The sequence below is a fragment of the Parus major genome, chromosome 2 (assembly GCF_001522545.3).
Source record: "Parus major isolate Abel chromosome 2, Parus_major1.1, whole genome shotgun sequence".
Taxonomy (NCBI): domain Eukaryota; kingdom Metazoa; phylum Chordata; class Aves; order Passeriformes; family Paridae; genus Parus; species Parus major.
The window spans coordinates 19816880-19831838 of record NC_031769.1 but is presented as its reverse complement, the minus strand read 5'-3'; the positions used below and the strand labels follow the sequence as shown (position 1 = coordinate 19831838).

The window sequence follows — 14959 nt, the reverse complement described above, 5'->3', positions numbered from 1 at the left end:
AACTGTCTTAACAGAGTTAATGCTTTGGGACATAAGGTTTACTGCTTTCAATGAATAAAAACTTACTTGATTCAGGTTTATTGCTTTCAATGAATAAAAACTTACTTGATTCAGGTGAAGTTCAAGGTACTTATAATACTTTGCATGTAAGGAATAACCTCAGGGAACAAGACTATGTATTTAAAATTTAATAGGATACAAAAAATAAGAGATTTTGGCTATTTAGTTTCTTCTACATTTTGGTGTCAAATCCACTGCTAACTGTGAAAGTCAATGTCAGCATTAAAACATGCCTATCAGTCACAGTAAATATAGTATTTTCAGACAGAAAATATGCTATCATAATAAATATTTTTTTTTGTCACAGGGGCAAGTGTGAAGCCTGAACCAACAGAATCTCCTACACCCGGTAGGTGTTACTGCTCTTTGTGTGTGTGTGTGTGTTCAAAAGCATTGTTAAAATTTTATCAAGGAGGATGTCTTGTATCTCAGGATCTGAATAGTTATCTTGGAAATTATCTTACAGAATACAAGACTACTGAGGATGGATGGATCATACATGAAGATAAACAGTACTATTTCAGCACAGAGACTGCTCCTATGGAAGAGGGTCGTGAGTTCTGCAAAAAGAACTTTGGAGACCTTTCTGTCATTGAGAGTGAAAGTGAAAGGAAGTTCCTCTGGAGATATGTAAGAAAAAACATTAATACTATGGTATAAACCATCCAAAACAAGTGAGCATGGGCACAGATCCTTTCCACCAAGGTGTTCTCCCTACAAGTTTTGATGGTGAAATTGCAGTTACACTAAGCTAGATTAGTATGAAGAACAAATTAATGCTAATTTTTAAGGGATCTGTGGCTTCTTTTTAGCAAAAGGTGTTACACTGGTGAGCCGTGATTGTGTAGGATTTCTTAAGTAGTGGATCAAAGCAGCAATAGGCTATAGTTTATCTAGTGGTCTCTTTTTGGTCCTCAAGTTTGCTCCTTTGCCTCCTTGGCTGTGAAAATATAATTATGGAGCTAGAGGAAACTGGGGCATGGATTATGCCATGAGAAAAAAAATTTGAAATACTATTTCCTATATCAGTGGAATGGTTTGCTTTTTATGCTGCCTGAGGCCAACTCATTTTTAATCAGGAATATGCTTAAAAGTTGTATTTGAACTACACAGAGCATTTTCTGAGCTGGCTGAAGAGTGACAGTGAGAGAACACAAGGACATGTATCAATTTATATCCAAAACATAGGGGCTTGTCTTTGCAAGAAATTCTTTTTTTCTCACTTTGCAAATGAGATAAAGTACACTGCAGAGACTCTGCAACAGGTGCTGATTTCAGTGGCTTTCAAGTAAAGCTGTGAGAAGTGTTGATACAGTGACCACACCTTTTGACCAAAGGTGAAGTTTGACTGTGGACTGCTGTGAGTTGATTTAACTTAAATGTAGCTGGAGAATATATCCAGTTCATATCCTCTGTCAGTTAGAGGTATATTACCCATCAGTAACATTTTATGTGACAATAGAGGACATTTGTAAAATTCTAATTTCTTCATTTTAGATACTGAAAAATGGCAAAGAGGATGCATATTTCATTGGTTTACAACTGAGTATTGATCAACGTACCAGGTAGGTCATAGCTAGTCTTGAGCCTTAAACATGATTATCTTCTCAAGCGGCTTAATTACATCTTAATTTAGGTCTAGATTATCCAGAAGAAACGTTTCATGTTTCCTAAATTCACTCAAAGGCAGATGAAAAATTACACTGCACCAAGTGTATTTTGAATTTTCATTTGGGAATTCTAGTTTTGTTTATTCTGTGATTGATATTGAAAATATAAATTGATGTCTGAGCTGTAAATGTATAAGGCCTCTGGTAGGTAAAAATGTTCCTTTTTCCCATCCTTAACTTGAGAACAGAGTCTAATAAAGGAACAAATGAAACCTATTTTCTTTTACTAGAACCATCATAGCTGTTGCACAGTGAGGTCAAACAATTTTTCTGCAAGCCTTTTTGAATGACAGTATGCAGCACCATATTTGTTTTGACATGTGATATTTATTCAGATTCAGTTCAGTCTGTGTTTGAAGTGTCTGGAGAGATGCCTAGTAGTTCTCAGTTCTCCTTATAGTCCACAGTAACAATGAGGGATCTCCAGAGGATGATTAGGATGTTAGGTGAGCCTCTGAGAATGAGGAGTTTCTGCTTTTCTGGTTTTGTAGAGACCCTAAGATGGATATACTTTTAAGTACCTTATGCATGTGTCTGAAGGATGAACCTGGGTACCTCTGTCACTTGCAGACCACTAGAAAGATGTTTAATATTTTGCCTGGTAGCAATTTTGTTCTTCATTGCCTAATCTTACATGAATGTTCAGCTTTTTCAATGTTTGTATGTTACCTTGTATGTCATTGAGCAGAGAATAAGTTTAATTCAACTAGTAAAGAGGCAATTTGTACACTTTACTATGAACAGCTGTATTAAGCATATTTAAAAATTGCTTTTTTTAACATGGAAGAAGTTCTATTTTATGTTAAAGAAGCATTTTGTTGGATTGTTTTCTTCAGCTGGATGGATGGCACTCCAGTAAATTATTTGGCATGGGCACCACATGAACCTAACTTTGCAAATAATGATGAAAACTGTGTAGTTATGTATAAGAATTTAGGTGAGTTTTGTATGTTCTTTCATTAATTTCATTATTTGTGTGTGTGTATGTGACAATATTTTTTTACTTCTGTAAAGCACCTGTTCCTCCTTTTGCTTTTTTCTCTTTTCCAAAAAACTATTGAAGTAGACCATAGTATTACTTACAGGACTTAATAGTTTTGTACTCTTGTGCTTACCTTTAGCCTAACATGGGGAGGATCTGATAGAGGTCTGTGGCTAGAGGTCTGTGGTTGTGATTGCTGGTTTATATTTTTTATTAAAATTGACCTAATGTGTCACTGTGAAATTTCTGGTACCTGGCTCTAAAAAGCTTTTAACACTCTGTAATTACAGTGTGTATAAAGTGACATATTTTTCCTAGTCACTGATATTGAATGATAATAAACTGTGAGACAGCTTTGATCTTATCTTTCAACTAAAAGCACTGTACATGAGAATGAGTGAAACTGATTTCCATTAATCAACTTGAGATGTGGTGTCATACAGTTCCTCATTTATCTTACACCCAGGATTTTGGAATGACATAAACTGTGGCTATCCAAATCCCTACATATGTGAAAGACACAACAGTTCCATTAATTCAACTGTTCCTCCAACAACACTTTCAGCTCCAAGAGGATGTCGTCCAGCTTGGCTTTCTTTTCGTAATAAGGTACCATAACAAATACGGTCCATGCTGGACCTTTGGCAAACCATTAAAGAGAAAACAAGGGAATTTTTTAATCCTACTGTTTCTTATTGATACAAAATACTGTTATTTTTATGCAGAGAGCTATGACACATGCATGCTTTTCTTTGTTTGCCCATCCATTGTTTTGCAGGAAAAGTGCTTTTCTGATGCTTCTATGAAGCAAATTCAGTAGCAGCTGATGAAAGACAATTCTCTAGTCAGCTCTCCAAATCGTTTAATACACATTTAGTCAGAGTTCCTAAAGTATCGATGCCTTGATCTTGGTGTTTTTTAACCAAACTGTAATGCTTTTTACTGACTATATTTTGTCTTCCTTAACTTTACTAACATTGTAGAATAAAATTAATAATCAGGCAGGCTAAGATCAGTCACACACAACTTAGCACTGTTATCTGTCTATAGAAAAGTCAGGATTTGCTTATATTCTAGGGAATTCAGATTAAATCTAGCTGTTGAGCAAAACATTTTAATGTTATATAGGACCAGGAGTAATGAAAAAGCTCATTTAAAGTTGAATGTATTTTTTTCAGATAAATGCATTATTTTGCTGCCTTTTCTCCATCCTGCTCTGTTTAAAACAGCAATCATCAGTTGAGGGATATTGGAGTAAAGGTAATATAAAGAGAATTTGTTCATATTTTAGTGTTACAAAATATTTGGATCTACAGAAGAGGAACGTGTTACTTGGCATGCTGCACGAACAGCTTGCATGAATTTAGGAGGAAACCTGGCCTCGATCCCTAATGAACAAGTGCAAGGTACTGTGCACAGTTTTGTAACAACTAGATGAGATGACATTTAATCCTTACAGGATGCCTGGGGTTTTTGTCTGAATACAAACAGATTTGAATAATGATAGCACATCTGATTTTTGTCCCAAAACATATAACTTTTAGAAATCTACAGTGAAGTCTTCACTTGAATCTACCAAATTTTAGTGTTGGCTCTCAGAGATATATATATATGTGTGTATATTGTCCTGGCAGCCAAAGAAGTGTCTTTTCCTGCTCGTACATGATGCCAGCTGGACCCTGCAATTTCCGTTCCGAACAATGTGGTTTCAGGAGGTGGCATTAACTTGCTGCATGGCTCTCCTATAAAATCAAGTAGAACACCTTTAGAATGAGAACTTGCCTGTGGGCAACTTGAAACAGCCTAGAGTGCTCATGCACATACCCAGAGCTCACCACAGAGTGCCACTCTTTTCACTAGAGGAGCTTGTAATGAGCCTAAGAGCTGCATCCATGCCCCAGGGAGATGAGCAGGGACAAGCTACCTCATGCTTGAATAAACAAGGCACATGTCCAAACTGAAAATGGGGGAAGACCTTGAGAGATGTTAGATTGACTTTGATAGACAGACCCCTTTTTTAAGGCATACTGTTTTATCCTGTGTGTGAATGTGATGAAAAACAGATGCTGCAAAACACACATTGTGAACTCAAGAGAGCACACTGAAAACTCAACCATTGTAAAACAATTAATTGAAGTCTGAGCAATTCAATAGTTTTAATTTAAACTGTTGATAAGAACTTAGTACTAATTATGTTTTCCACTTGTGAAGAGCTGTAGAATCAAACTTTCAAACAGTTATATTCTTATCCTACATAATTTCTGCAGTGCAAATTTCAGGTGGTTAGTTCATGCACAGGACTTGAATTCTAGGTAAAAGAGAAATGAGCAATGGAGCTATTAGCACACAACTATTATCACTGCAGGAAGTGCAGGCATAAAGGCTTGAGTTCCTTTTCAGCTTCTGGCAGAACAGCAATGCTAATGTTTGGCAAAAAAACCTACAGGTTTCGTTCCTCGAGGAGTAAGATGGATACATTTAAAAATGCTGAAGGTGATGCCATTTAGGTTTTGCCTTTTTTTTTCTTTTTTATGTTCTCTGTATTCTTCACACATATATTTGTAGCTCTGTAGTTCATTGTATTAGTGGCTAGTTTTCCCAGTACTTTTCCATGGCCTTTCCTTAAGCAGAAGGACAGAACAAATTCCAGAGCTCCAACCCTCAGAGGGTACAAGACTCAGTGCTTTTGTGGCTCTTCCTGGGAACCAAGGCCGAGAGCAACCCATTTTCACCGACCAAGTACAAGAGGGGCTCCAGAGAACAGGCTTGACCTGGTGGGGGAATTGCATCACCACTTGTCCTCCTGATTGGTGCTTTTTATCAATTATGCTAATTACCTAAGACCTATAAAAATATACTCACCCCTGGAGGAGGTGCGGCCTGTTGTGGACATCCTTCCATAACTGCCTCTGAAGGCCTTCAAATAAAGATGCCCTTTGATATTACCTCCTTACTAAAATTATCTCAAGTTTCATTTCCAGGTTGGGAAAAAGGAAACAAAGGAAGGCGAATGATTAACACAGCAGGCAGAAATTAATCTATTATTTTCAGAGGAAAAAAATTCATAACCATAACTGTAGCAGTTGGCAGAAGACATGGTATATCCATTTTATCACCACATTCGATCAATCATGGATTAGTGGATTGAATATAATTCATAATGTTCATAATGGATGAATATCAGCTGACCTAGCCACTGTAGCTAAGACACATCAGCACCCACCTGGACTGTGCAAAGCTGTGATAATTGATTTGCTTGTGTTTAATAGTTCTCTTAAGTCTCATCTGAACTCGTTTCTCCTTCATTTTGCTGCCTGCCAAGGCAGTGCAGGCTATTGCCCAGCTGTCCAGGGAGGGAAGAAACACTCTCCTGGTTCTGGAACAGCTCTGCTTGTGCAGATACACTGATGTCAGGACCTGGTGGTACTGTTATGTCACTGAGGATTATCAATCCAATTATCATATCACTGTTATGTCTTGTGGGATTATCAAAAATGTATGTGGTCCCCACAGCTATTAATGTCTTGAACTAGGATTCAAAAGTGTCTTGGGATATTATAAAAACTATTTCTGTCATGTTTTTGGGGTTCATTCCAGTACCAGCTTAGATACTTTAATGAAGGATTTTTCCCAAATCCACAGTTATCTATCTAGTTTCCAGTTCATCAAACTCAACATTCATCTCCTTTTCATCTCACCTGCGTGTGTTACCAGCAGTGGAGTGTTCTGTATTTCAGGAAAAGTATTTAATACCACCAATCTCAGTCAGTGAAGCCAAAAATTTCAACTGTCCTAAATTAATATTATTCCTCTTTCTCTTTGCATTTTTTTATTCTAGCTTTCCTTACCTTCCATTTAAAAGATTTTGTCACTGAGACATGGATTGGATTAAATGATATAAACCATGAAATGAGGTTCCTCTGGACAGATGGAACAGGGGTTTACTTTACAAACTGGGCCAAAGGCTTCCCATCAGGACATATGGATTTATATGCATATAGCGGCCAGGTAAATAGCAATCACAGATTGTTCACTGAAATTTGGTTTTATGGAATCACAGCATCATTTAGGTTGGAAAAGGCTTCTAAGATTGTTTAGTTCAACTGCTAATACACCACTGCCAAGGCCACCACTAAACCCATGTCCCTAAGTGCTGCATCTATACATCTTTTAAATACCTTTGGGGCTGGTGGCTTAACCACTGGACAGCCTGTTCCAATGCCTGAATACTCTTTTGGTGATGAAATTTTTTCCTAATATCCAATCTAGTTATGCCAATTTCTTAGCACAATTTCAGGCCATTTCCTCCTTTCAGATCACTTGTTATACTAAGGAAAGGAGACCAGTTCCTACCTTGCCTAAGACTGGATTCATGCATTTGTGATGATTTTAGACATATTGCTGCTTGACTTACTGTCTTCATGCTTGAATATAAATCCAGGTAGAGTGAATGGTTTTGAGCCCTTGTGCAGCTGCTGCATCAGCTGGTGACAGGACCTGTGGAGTGCTCATACAAAGACTTGTTTCAGTTTTCAGTTCTCTGTGTTTGTGAAGGATACACAGCTTTTGTGCTTAGCCTGTGTTCTCTCAAGGGCTGTGTAAAGAGGGCAGTGGTTCCCCTGCCCCATGGCATTTTCCCAAAAGAAGAACAATGAGAGCATCCTCCTAATCCTCTGGTGGCAGTTGTGCTGGAATTTGGCAGGTTTCCCAGGTGGAATGTAGTTTGCAAGGGGACATTTACAAACATTCCCCTGAAACAGGTGTCTCACATATAAACAAATAAGGGAATACTGCCAGTCACAGTTGCAGAAAGGACATGAGTCTATAAAAACACAGCTATTCAATTTATACAAGGGGAAAACACCCCAAATACTAGAAAATCACTGTCTCTCCTTCTCTGTCAAACTGATCTGATAGGTCACAGAGTTCCTTTCTCTCTGATCATATGTGTGTAGATAGTTCTGTACTCTGGAACTACAGTACTTTATAGTGCTAACTCTATTTCTCTTGAATTACATTTTTAATATAGAAATTTTATTCTTATATATATTTTTCCATGTGTTTGAAATTAGCATCTCTGAACTTCCTATTTCTAAAAGAGGAGGAAAATTAGGTAGAATTTGGAGTTCAAAAGGAAAATATTTTGAAAATGCTACTTCTCAAAAAAAAAAATGTTTGTCTCTTTTTTTAAGTAATAGGATTTTTATGAAGTCTTATGTGACATCTTATGAAGTCCCTTTTTCATAAATTTTAGATTTGTTTTTATTTGATCTTAGCAAAAATGTTATCATAATTAGTACAAATTAGTACACAGCTGTTCAGTTTGAAAGATTTAAGTCCCAATGCTTTTCACCCACAAATGAAGTAATTATCAGAACATCTTGTGGTCAGAAAAAAAAGCAAACACCTAAACAGAATAAAAGAAGTATATATGCACAAATCTTCTTGTAACCCTGCAGGTTTTTGCACTGTTTATTTAATATGTGCTAATCTAATTTCTAGCTTTTGTGTCCATGTCAGAGAAGTTGAAATGTCACAGTCAGGGTGGTACTGACAGAGCAGTGGGTGCCTTTGGGCATGAGCTGTTCTAACTTACCTGTGTGTACCATTAGAGCTGGAAACAATAAATTGTTGCATTGTACTTTAAGGGTTCTGTTTTATTTATGGGGCAAAATTACCTGGTCTTTACTACAATGATTAATCTAATTTTTCTTTAAATTGTGATTCCTCTCCATCCTGTATGCCTGAGGTCTTAGAATATTAGAACTTTTCTGGTCTTCTTTCTCACCCCAATGTAGTGCAATAGAAAGTAACAAAGAAATTTGTGAAGTTTAAGGGGAATAGAACTTCCACACCATTATTGGAATTTAGAAATTGTGCTCTTAAATGTTAAAAAGGTATGAGAGTAAAATTACAGCATTACTTGTGTCTGAAGATGTAAAGGGGGACAAAAGTTTCCTATCTGCTTTTTCTAGCTATTTTTAACTGATGTTGTATCTCTTTGCTTCGAGGCTGATTGTGTTGCCATGAAAAACAAACCTGTCAAGGAAGCAGGGAAGTGGGCTGATCAGAGTTGTGATAACAGCAGAGGATATATATGCCAAATTAATGCAGGTACTTCCCTTTTTAGTTAAAAAACCCTTTTCTTTAGATTTTTTTCCCCCAGGGAATTGGTTAAATATGTGTATTTATACATAATTTTGCTTCTAGTAAAGATAAATGCACAAATTGTTCTTCAGGCAGGAACAAAAGTGTCAAATAGTCAAATGTGTCAGAAGTCTGGTTAGTCACTGCTCTCATCTGACCCTTCCCAGCAAATGATGTGTTGCTATTTTCCTGAGCTGGAATTTGTATCTGCATCTTTGTGTCTAGTATGACCCTTGATATGACATTTGTTCCATAGTTTTTTTAATTTTCTGAGCACATTGACTTTCAGAACATGTTGTGGAAAATACTGGTTTGTACATGTAGCATGAACTGTCTGGAGTGAGACAATAACTGATCTGCACTGAACTTGAGCAAAATCGCCTCCAAAAAAAGAGATTATAATATTTAAATCTAGCATCTGTTTAAGTATTTGAGTAATTTTTAAGGCCTGGTCGGCTGTGAACATTTTATTTCTCGGGAAAATATCCTTGAAAAACTGAACAGTTTCTGCAAACCATTTCATTAGATGAAAAAATTTATGACTAAATTTATGACCTAGTCCTAATTTCAATAATACTATCCTTGATGATTATCCAGAATGCTCCTTTACTCTTCGTCAGAGATTGTTTTAAGCAGTTCTCTTCCTTTCTGCAGCTTTGTAATTGAATTTTACTACTGATGCTGGGTTAAAGAACAGTGCATTTAACCCATGCTTATTATAAATCAGGTAATATGAAATAAAGAAGGAAGACTTTTGCTTAGTTCTATTTATAACCACAGTGAAATCATACCCCCCCTTTTGAGGAAGTATATGGGTCTTTTTTCATCCTTTATTTTACAGATGCTGAATTTCTGCCTTCTACAACTTCATCCCCATCCAACATTATCCATTATGGGAATAGTAGTTACTTGTTCATCCATACCAAAATGACATGGGAGGATGCACGGAAAAACTGCAAACAAAATCAGTTTGACCTTTCCAGTGTCTTAGACCCCTACAGTCACTCCTTCCTGTGGCTGAAGATGTTAAAGTATGGAGTGCCTGTGTGGATTGGTCTTAACAGTAATGTGGTAAGAACATTACTCTAATTGAACATGATGCTGCTTCTCTCATGGGCAAATCAGGAACTGAAAAGTCTTATCATCTCTCTTTACTTTAGCTTATTTGTTTATATCTTGGACCTTAATACTTCTTTGTGCTGTCAGAGGAATCTATCTTTTTCTGTTAATCTGATTAAATTGTATATATTGCACGTACTTTTCACACTTTTTCTATGATCTCACTGTGCACTTCCAAATAAGGCATATTAGGCTAACATCTTGGAATATCTCTTTATATATATATCAGGTATAAATGTGAAAAATATGTGATATGAAATCATCATATTTTAGAATTTATAGAAGAAAACATCTATTTTAATAATGATACCTAATTTTGAGAAATATAAGAAAGTGCTATAACTATGAATATTTTAACATTTTTGAGGATAGTTAGCAAAATAGTTTATTTAGTTTAATTTTGCTTGTCTCCCCCTTCTCAGTTTTTTGGTATTTTAATACTTTCTGCATATTTAAATACAATGTTTTTTTCTTTCAGAACAGACCCTCATCCCACACACTCCATTTGGCTGAGCAAATGAAATAACCCCAAATATGTGAACAGAACACATGTTCACATATCACATTTTTGTGATACACATAAATGAACACTTTTGATTCCCAAAAATCAAAATATGCCTCTAACGTTAATCACCAGGATGAATCGCTGAGTTAAATCAGCTTTGGTGGGAAATTATTACAGTTTTAAATGTATTTCAACTTAAAATAATCTGTGTCTTGAAACTTCTTGGGAAACAGCTAGTGCAAAAATTAGTCATCAGAATTTCACTCACAAAAATTATTTTAAATGAAAATATTATTAGTCCCAAATTAATGTTATTGTTAAGTTCAACATTAACTCCATGACACTTTGCATTTCCTTTTGCTGAAAAGTACTTGTTGCCCTGCTGTATTTCTCAATAAACAACTGTTTGTCACAACAAAAATTTCAAAGTTTGAGACGCTTGTATTTGTTAAGAAAAGCCCCAAGCCTATAAGCATGAAGTACTATATAGACAGAGTAGATTGATGGAATTTAATCATTCTGGTTGATGTTTTTTCCTCAGACCAATGGGCATTATGAATGGATTGATAACTGGAAAATGAAGTACATGAAATGGGCTAAAGGGGAGCCAAAGCAAAAAATAGGCTGTGTCTATCTTGACATTACTGGAGTCTGGAGGACAGGATTCTGCAATGAAAGTTACTTCTCTGTTTGCAAAAAGTCTGATGGTAAGAACTTGAATCTGACCATTGCAATTACAATCAATATCTCATTAGAGATGCTGGGGCTTATTTCAAGAGCTAAATAGATGAAATCGTTAGAATTACTTAGGTTGAATAGGGCTACTTTAAAATTAGGGCAAACACATAGTAAGAAAGAGCTAATGTGGCTGTGAATAGCTGTCACTTTATATCAATATTGTTAGAAAAATTTTGCAAAGCTTAGACTCACATTAATCTGCTGTTTATTCTGCTATTGAATAAACTTGTAATATCAAAAACCTCAAAAATCAAAAGGCAGTGAATATAAGTGAGTAGTCACATTCTTTTTTTTTTTTAAAACTATTTTTAATCAGTTCAAGCTCCCACTGATCCCCCTCAGCTTCCAGGAAAGTGTCCTGAATCAGAAGGGCACAGGTCTTGGATCCCTTTCCGAGGACATTGCTACTACATTGAATCTTCATCTTCAAGAAACTGGGCCCAGGCATCTTTAGAATGTCTTCGACTAGGTGAGTATCCTTCTTCATAAGCACATATTCCTGACTCATTTTACTGACTGTGGGAAGCTGAACAAGTGCTATGTGTTTTTGTGATTTCAATGATGGTCTAAGAGTTGGACAAGGCAGTTGCATCCAATTATTGCCTTAATTTGGGAGGTGATGGAAAACCTCTGTCTACATATGGCCCACACTGTGTCTCATGCATGTGGGACCAGGCATGAGGGGAGCTTTGTGTCCTGAAGACCATGAAAGTGGAAAACTTGTACTTTGACCCTGATAGGAGATAAACAGTTTCATCCACAGCAGTCACTAAAGCTTATTTTAATTGAATCTGTGTATTTTGTGTTCTTGATCTAATTTCCCACTTGATTATTGCAGTTTTATGCCATGGGACTGAAAATTACAGCTCTTTAGTCTGGATAATATATGAGTGAACTAGAGCTGTTGTGCAGTTTCATTCTCTCAACTTCCTTCTTTGGGAAAGGGATGAAGATTGGTTATGCTGGACTTCACGTGTCTGTAGCACTGTTGTTTATAGCATTGTTGGCAAGGTGTCTGGTCTCCCACTGGATTATGCAGAGATCTCATTCACTCTCCAGCAGAACTGTTTATAGTTTTATCTTCACTGAAAGTATATTGACATGTGGCCAACAAAAACCTAACAATGAAACCCATGGCAAATGTAGACCTCTGGTACTGGGTGAGAGGATTCTCCCTCTCTTCTCTGACACTCAGGTTTGTTCCTGGGTTCTCATGAAGAAGTTTGTTGACAGGACATTGAAAGTGATTTCCACTGTGAATCATCTCTAAGGGATTTTTCTTCCCCTGTGTCTTCCAGGTGCCACTCTGGTCTCGATTGAAGACCAAGCTGAAGCCAACTTTTTGACCTACAACCTTGAACCACTTGAAGGGAAAACATCAACATTTTGGACAGGAATGTACAGAAATGTGGATGGTACTTTCTCTACTTTTAGTTTATTTTTTTTGGTGAATAATTACCACAAGCTATTTTACATGAGTGTTGAAAATTTCACATTATACTTCTGTAATAAGGAAGATAAAGCAAGATGGAATAGGCAACAGGATGCTTTAATTAAATCCTAAATTTGATGATTGTTGACTTCACATTAAAGCAATTAGTATTCAATTAGATATTCTAATAGCTATTAGATAGATAGAAAAAGCACAGCCTTGTACTGTTCAGGCAAAAAAATGCCGATATAACAGTCGGTGACAGGTTGCAAAATAGTTCAGGTGACTTGTGGTGGGTTTTCTTGAGTTTTGGAAGATTATTTTTACAATTGCCTACCCAAGCACTTGAACGACAACTTTTTAATTACATTGCTTGAATCTTAGCCTAAAATAGTGAAAATTTTTGGCAATGGAAAGAGTTTGAGAGTAGTCATTGATATGCATGACACATAGAGAATACTGAGGTTTACTCTTGTGGTCAATAGACACAAAAATATTTCTTAAAGTGGTTCTAGAGCAGTGTAGCACACTTCTTACAGTGATCATAGACAAGAGTTCTTCAGCTCTTCATTACAGCTCTAGTTAGTGATTATGGCAACTTCAGCATAACTATAGCTAAATTTCATACCTTTATGTATATATCCAGATTGTATTCAGTTTCAAAGTCCTCACATGAAGAGTGTCAGGAATTATTAAAAAAAAAATAAAAAATCAAAACCAAAACAAATGCAAAATATATTTTATAAGAAATATAAAAATATATTTTTATAAGAAATCAAAATATAGTTTTCATGCTGAGTCTAAGAATCTGCTTGAGTACAACTTGCAGTCACAAGGAGTACATTTATTCTAAACAAATTGCACTATTAAAAGAAAGAAAGAAAAAAGGAACCGGAAGGAAGAAGCAGAAAGTCCCAAGCATAGCTGAGCAACAGTGATCACAAGATTTTGGAAGGAGATCTATAAAAAGGAAAATTGTCTGTGTAAAGTTTGTGGAAATGAGCAGACACTGGAAAACAAATGGAATAAAATTGACCTAGAAAGACTTCAGTGTGGGCTTTGAAAAGAGTAACACAAAACCTTCCCACAAATGACTAAAATAAAGAGCATTCTAGTGAAGCTATGTTATATTTTAACATCACTTATTTCTATAAATGGAATTAATAATTGACACTGCACCATTGCTATGACTTGTGAAGGATTCTTCTTGGAACCGTCTTGCCATAAGCCAGATTTGTCTGCTATTTTCCAAAAATTGATGTTGTATCATTTGCATAAAAACTTAGGGGCAACGTATGTCAGAAGTAAACCGTTTAGTGGTCTGCCTCCAAAAGTGGTGACAAGTAAATTTCTCACAAAGGCAATAAATATGGAGCATGTGAAGGTATCAGTATGGAAATTAATACTATATTTTTTTCCGTATTCAATATTTTTTCAATTAGGACAATGGTTGTGGCTAGACAACACTGCAGTGAATTTTGTCAACTGGAATGTAGGAGAACCTTCTTCTCAACAAAATGAGCACTGTGTTGAAATGTATGCAGACTCTGGGTATTGGAATAATTTCTATTGCTCTTCCTACAAAGGATATATTTGTAAAAAGCCAAAAAGTAAGTGCTGCATTTATGAATTAGTTTTACGCATGGATTATGCTCTCTGCATGCTACTATTAGTAGAGGGCCATTACACACAATGCATTTCAGCTGGATGTTCTGAGATTTTATAAATGCCAAAGGGTGCACATTTCCATGCCAACAAAAAGATAGAATGACTTATCAGAAAGTAGTTCTGGACAGTAGTCAAGTTTCTCAAGAATTGCTTTTAAAAGACTATGTTCATGTCTTAACTGTATCCAGCGTATACACACTTGAAAAGTTTGGATGTTCTCTATCGACAGTTGTTGAGAAATCACAATGTAAGGACCATGCCTTGCAAACACAAATCTGTCTCATCTATATGCAAACATATTTCTCAGGGTATCCCCTCTGCTCTGCCCCTGGAGTAGGAATTGTTTATTTCCCTCTGCCAGTCTCACGTGCATGTGTTTTCTGAACATAGTGTTTCTATGAATTGAGTATTTTTGAAGTGTGAATTATTTAACAGCTTGGGATCTTTTGTCTCTGTGTCCTGTTGTGAAAAAATGAATGAATGAAAAGCAAAGCAAATAGCATAGTTTGAATGTGCTAAACTGAAGGTGTCCTGAAATAACTTAATGTGCAAATTTGACAGTAGGGACATCTAGTGCATATGTATTCCTAAAAGTCATCATAATAATTTCTTTCAGCATATACTGCAAGACCAAAATG

At 36.1% G+C, this 14959-nt stretch overlaps 1 protein-coding gene across 3 annotated transcripts in view; it reads left to right on the top strand.

The window, feature by feature from the left end:
- The window catches only part of LOC107199767 (macrophage mannose receptor 1-like), a 56307-nt gene that overhangs the window by 35747 nt on the left and 5601 nt on the right, over window positions 1-14959 (top strand). For all 3 annotated transcript variants that reach the window (XM_015617240.3, XM_015617241.2, XM_033511751.1), the window contains 13 exons: window positions 368-409; window positions 527-690; window positions 1558-1625; window positions 2567-2667; window positions 3179-3321; window positions 4004-4118; window positions 6551-6720; window positions 8724-8826; window positions 9701-9930; window positions 11025-11190; window positions 11538-11690; window positions 12520-12636; window positions 14096-14263. In XM_015617240.3, the coding sequence (XP_015472726.1) occupies window positions 368-409; window positions 527-690; window positions 1558-1625; window positions 2567-2667; window positions 3179-3321; window positions 4004-4118; window positions 6551-6720; window positions 8724-8826; window positions 9701-9930; window positions 11025-11190; window positions 11538-11690; window positions 12520-12636; window positions 14096-14263 (1740 nt within the window). The remainder of the gene's footprint in view (window positions 1-367; window positions 410-526; window positions 691-1557; window positions 1626-2566; window positions 2668-3178; window positions 3322-4003; window positions 4119-6550; window positions 6721-8723; window positions 8827-9700; window positions 9931-11024; window positions 11191-11537; window positions 11691-12519; window positions 12637-14095; window positions 14264-14959) is intronic.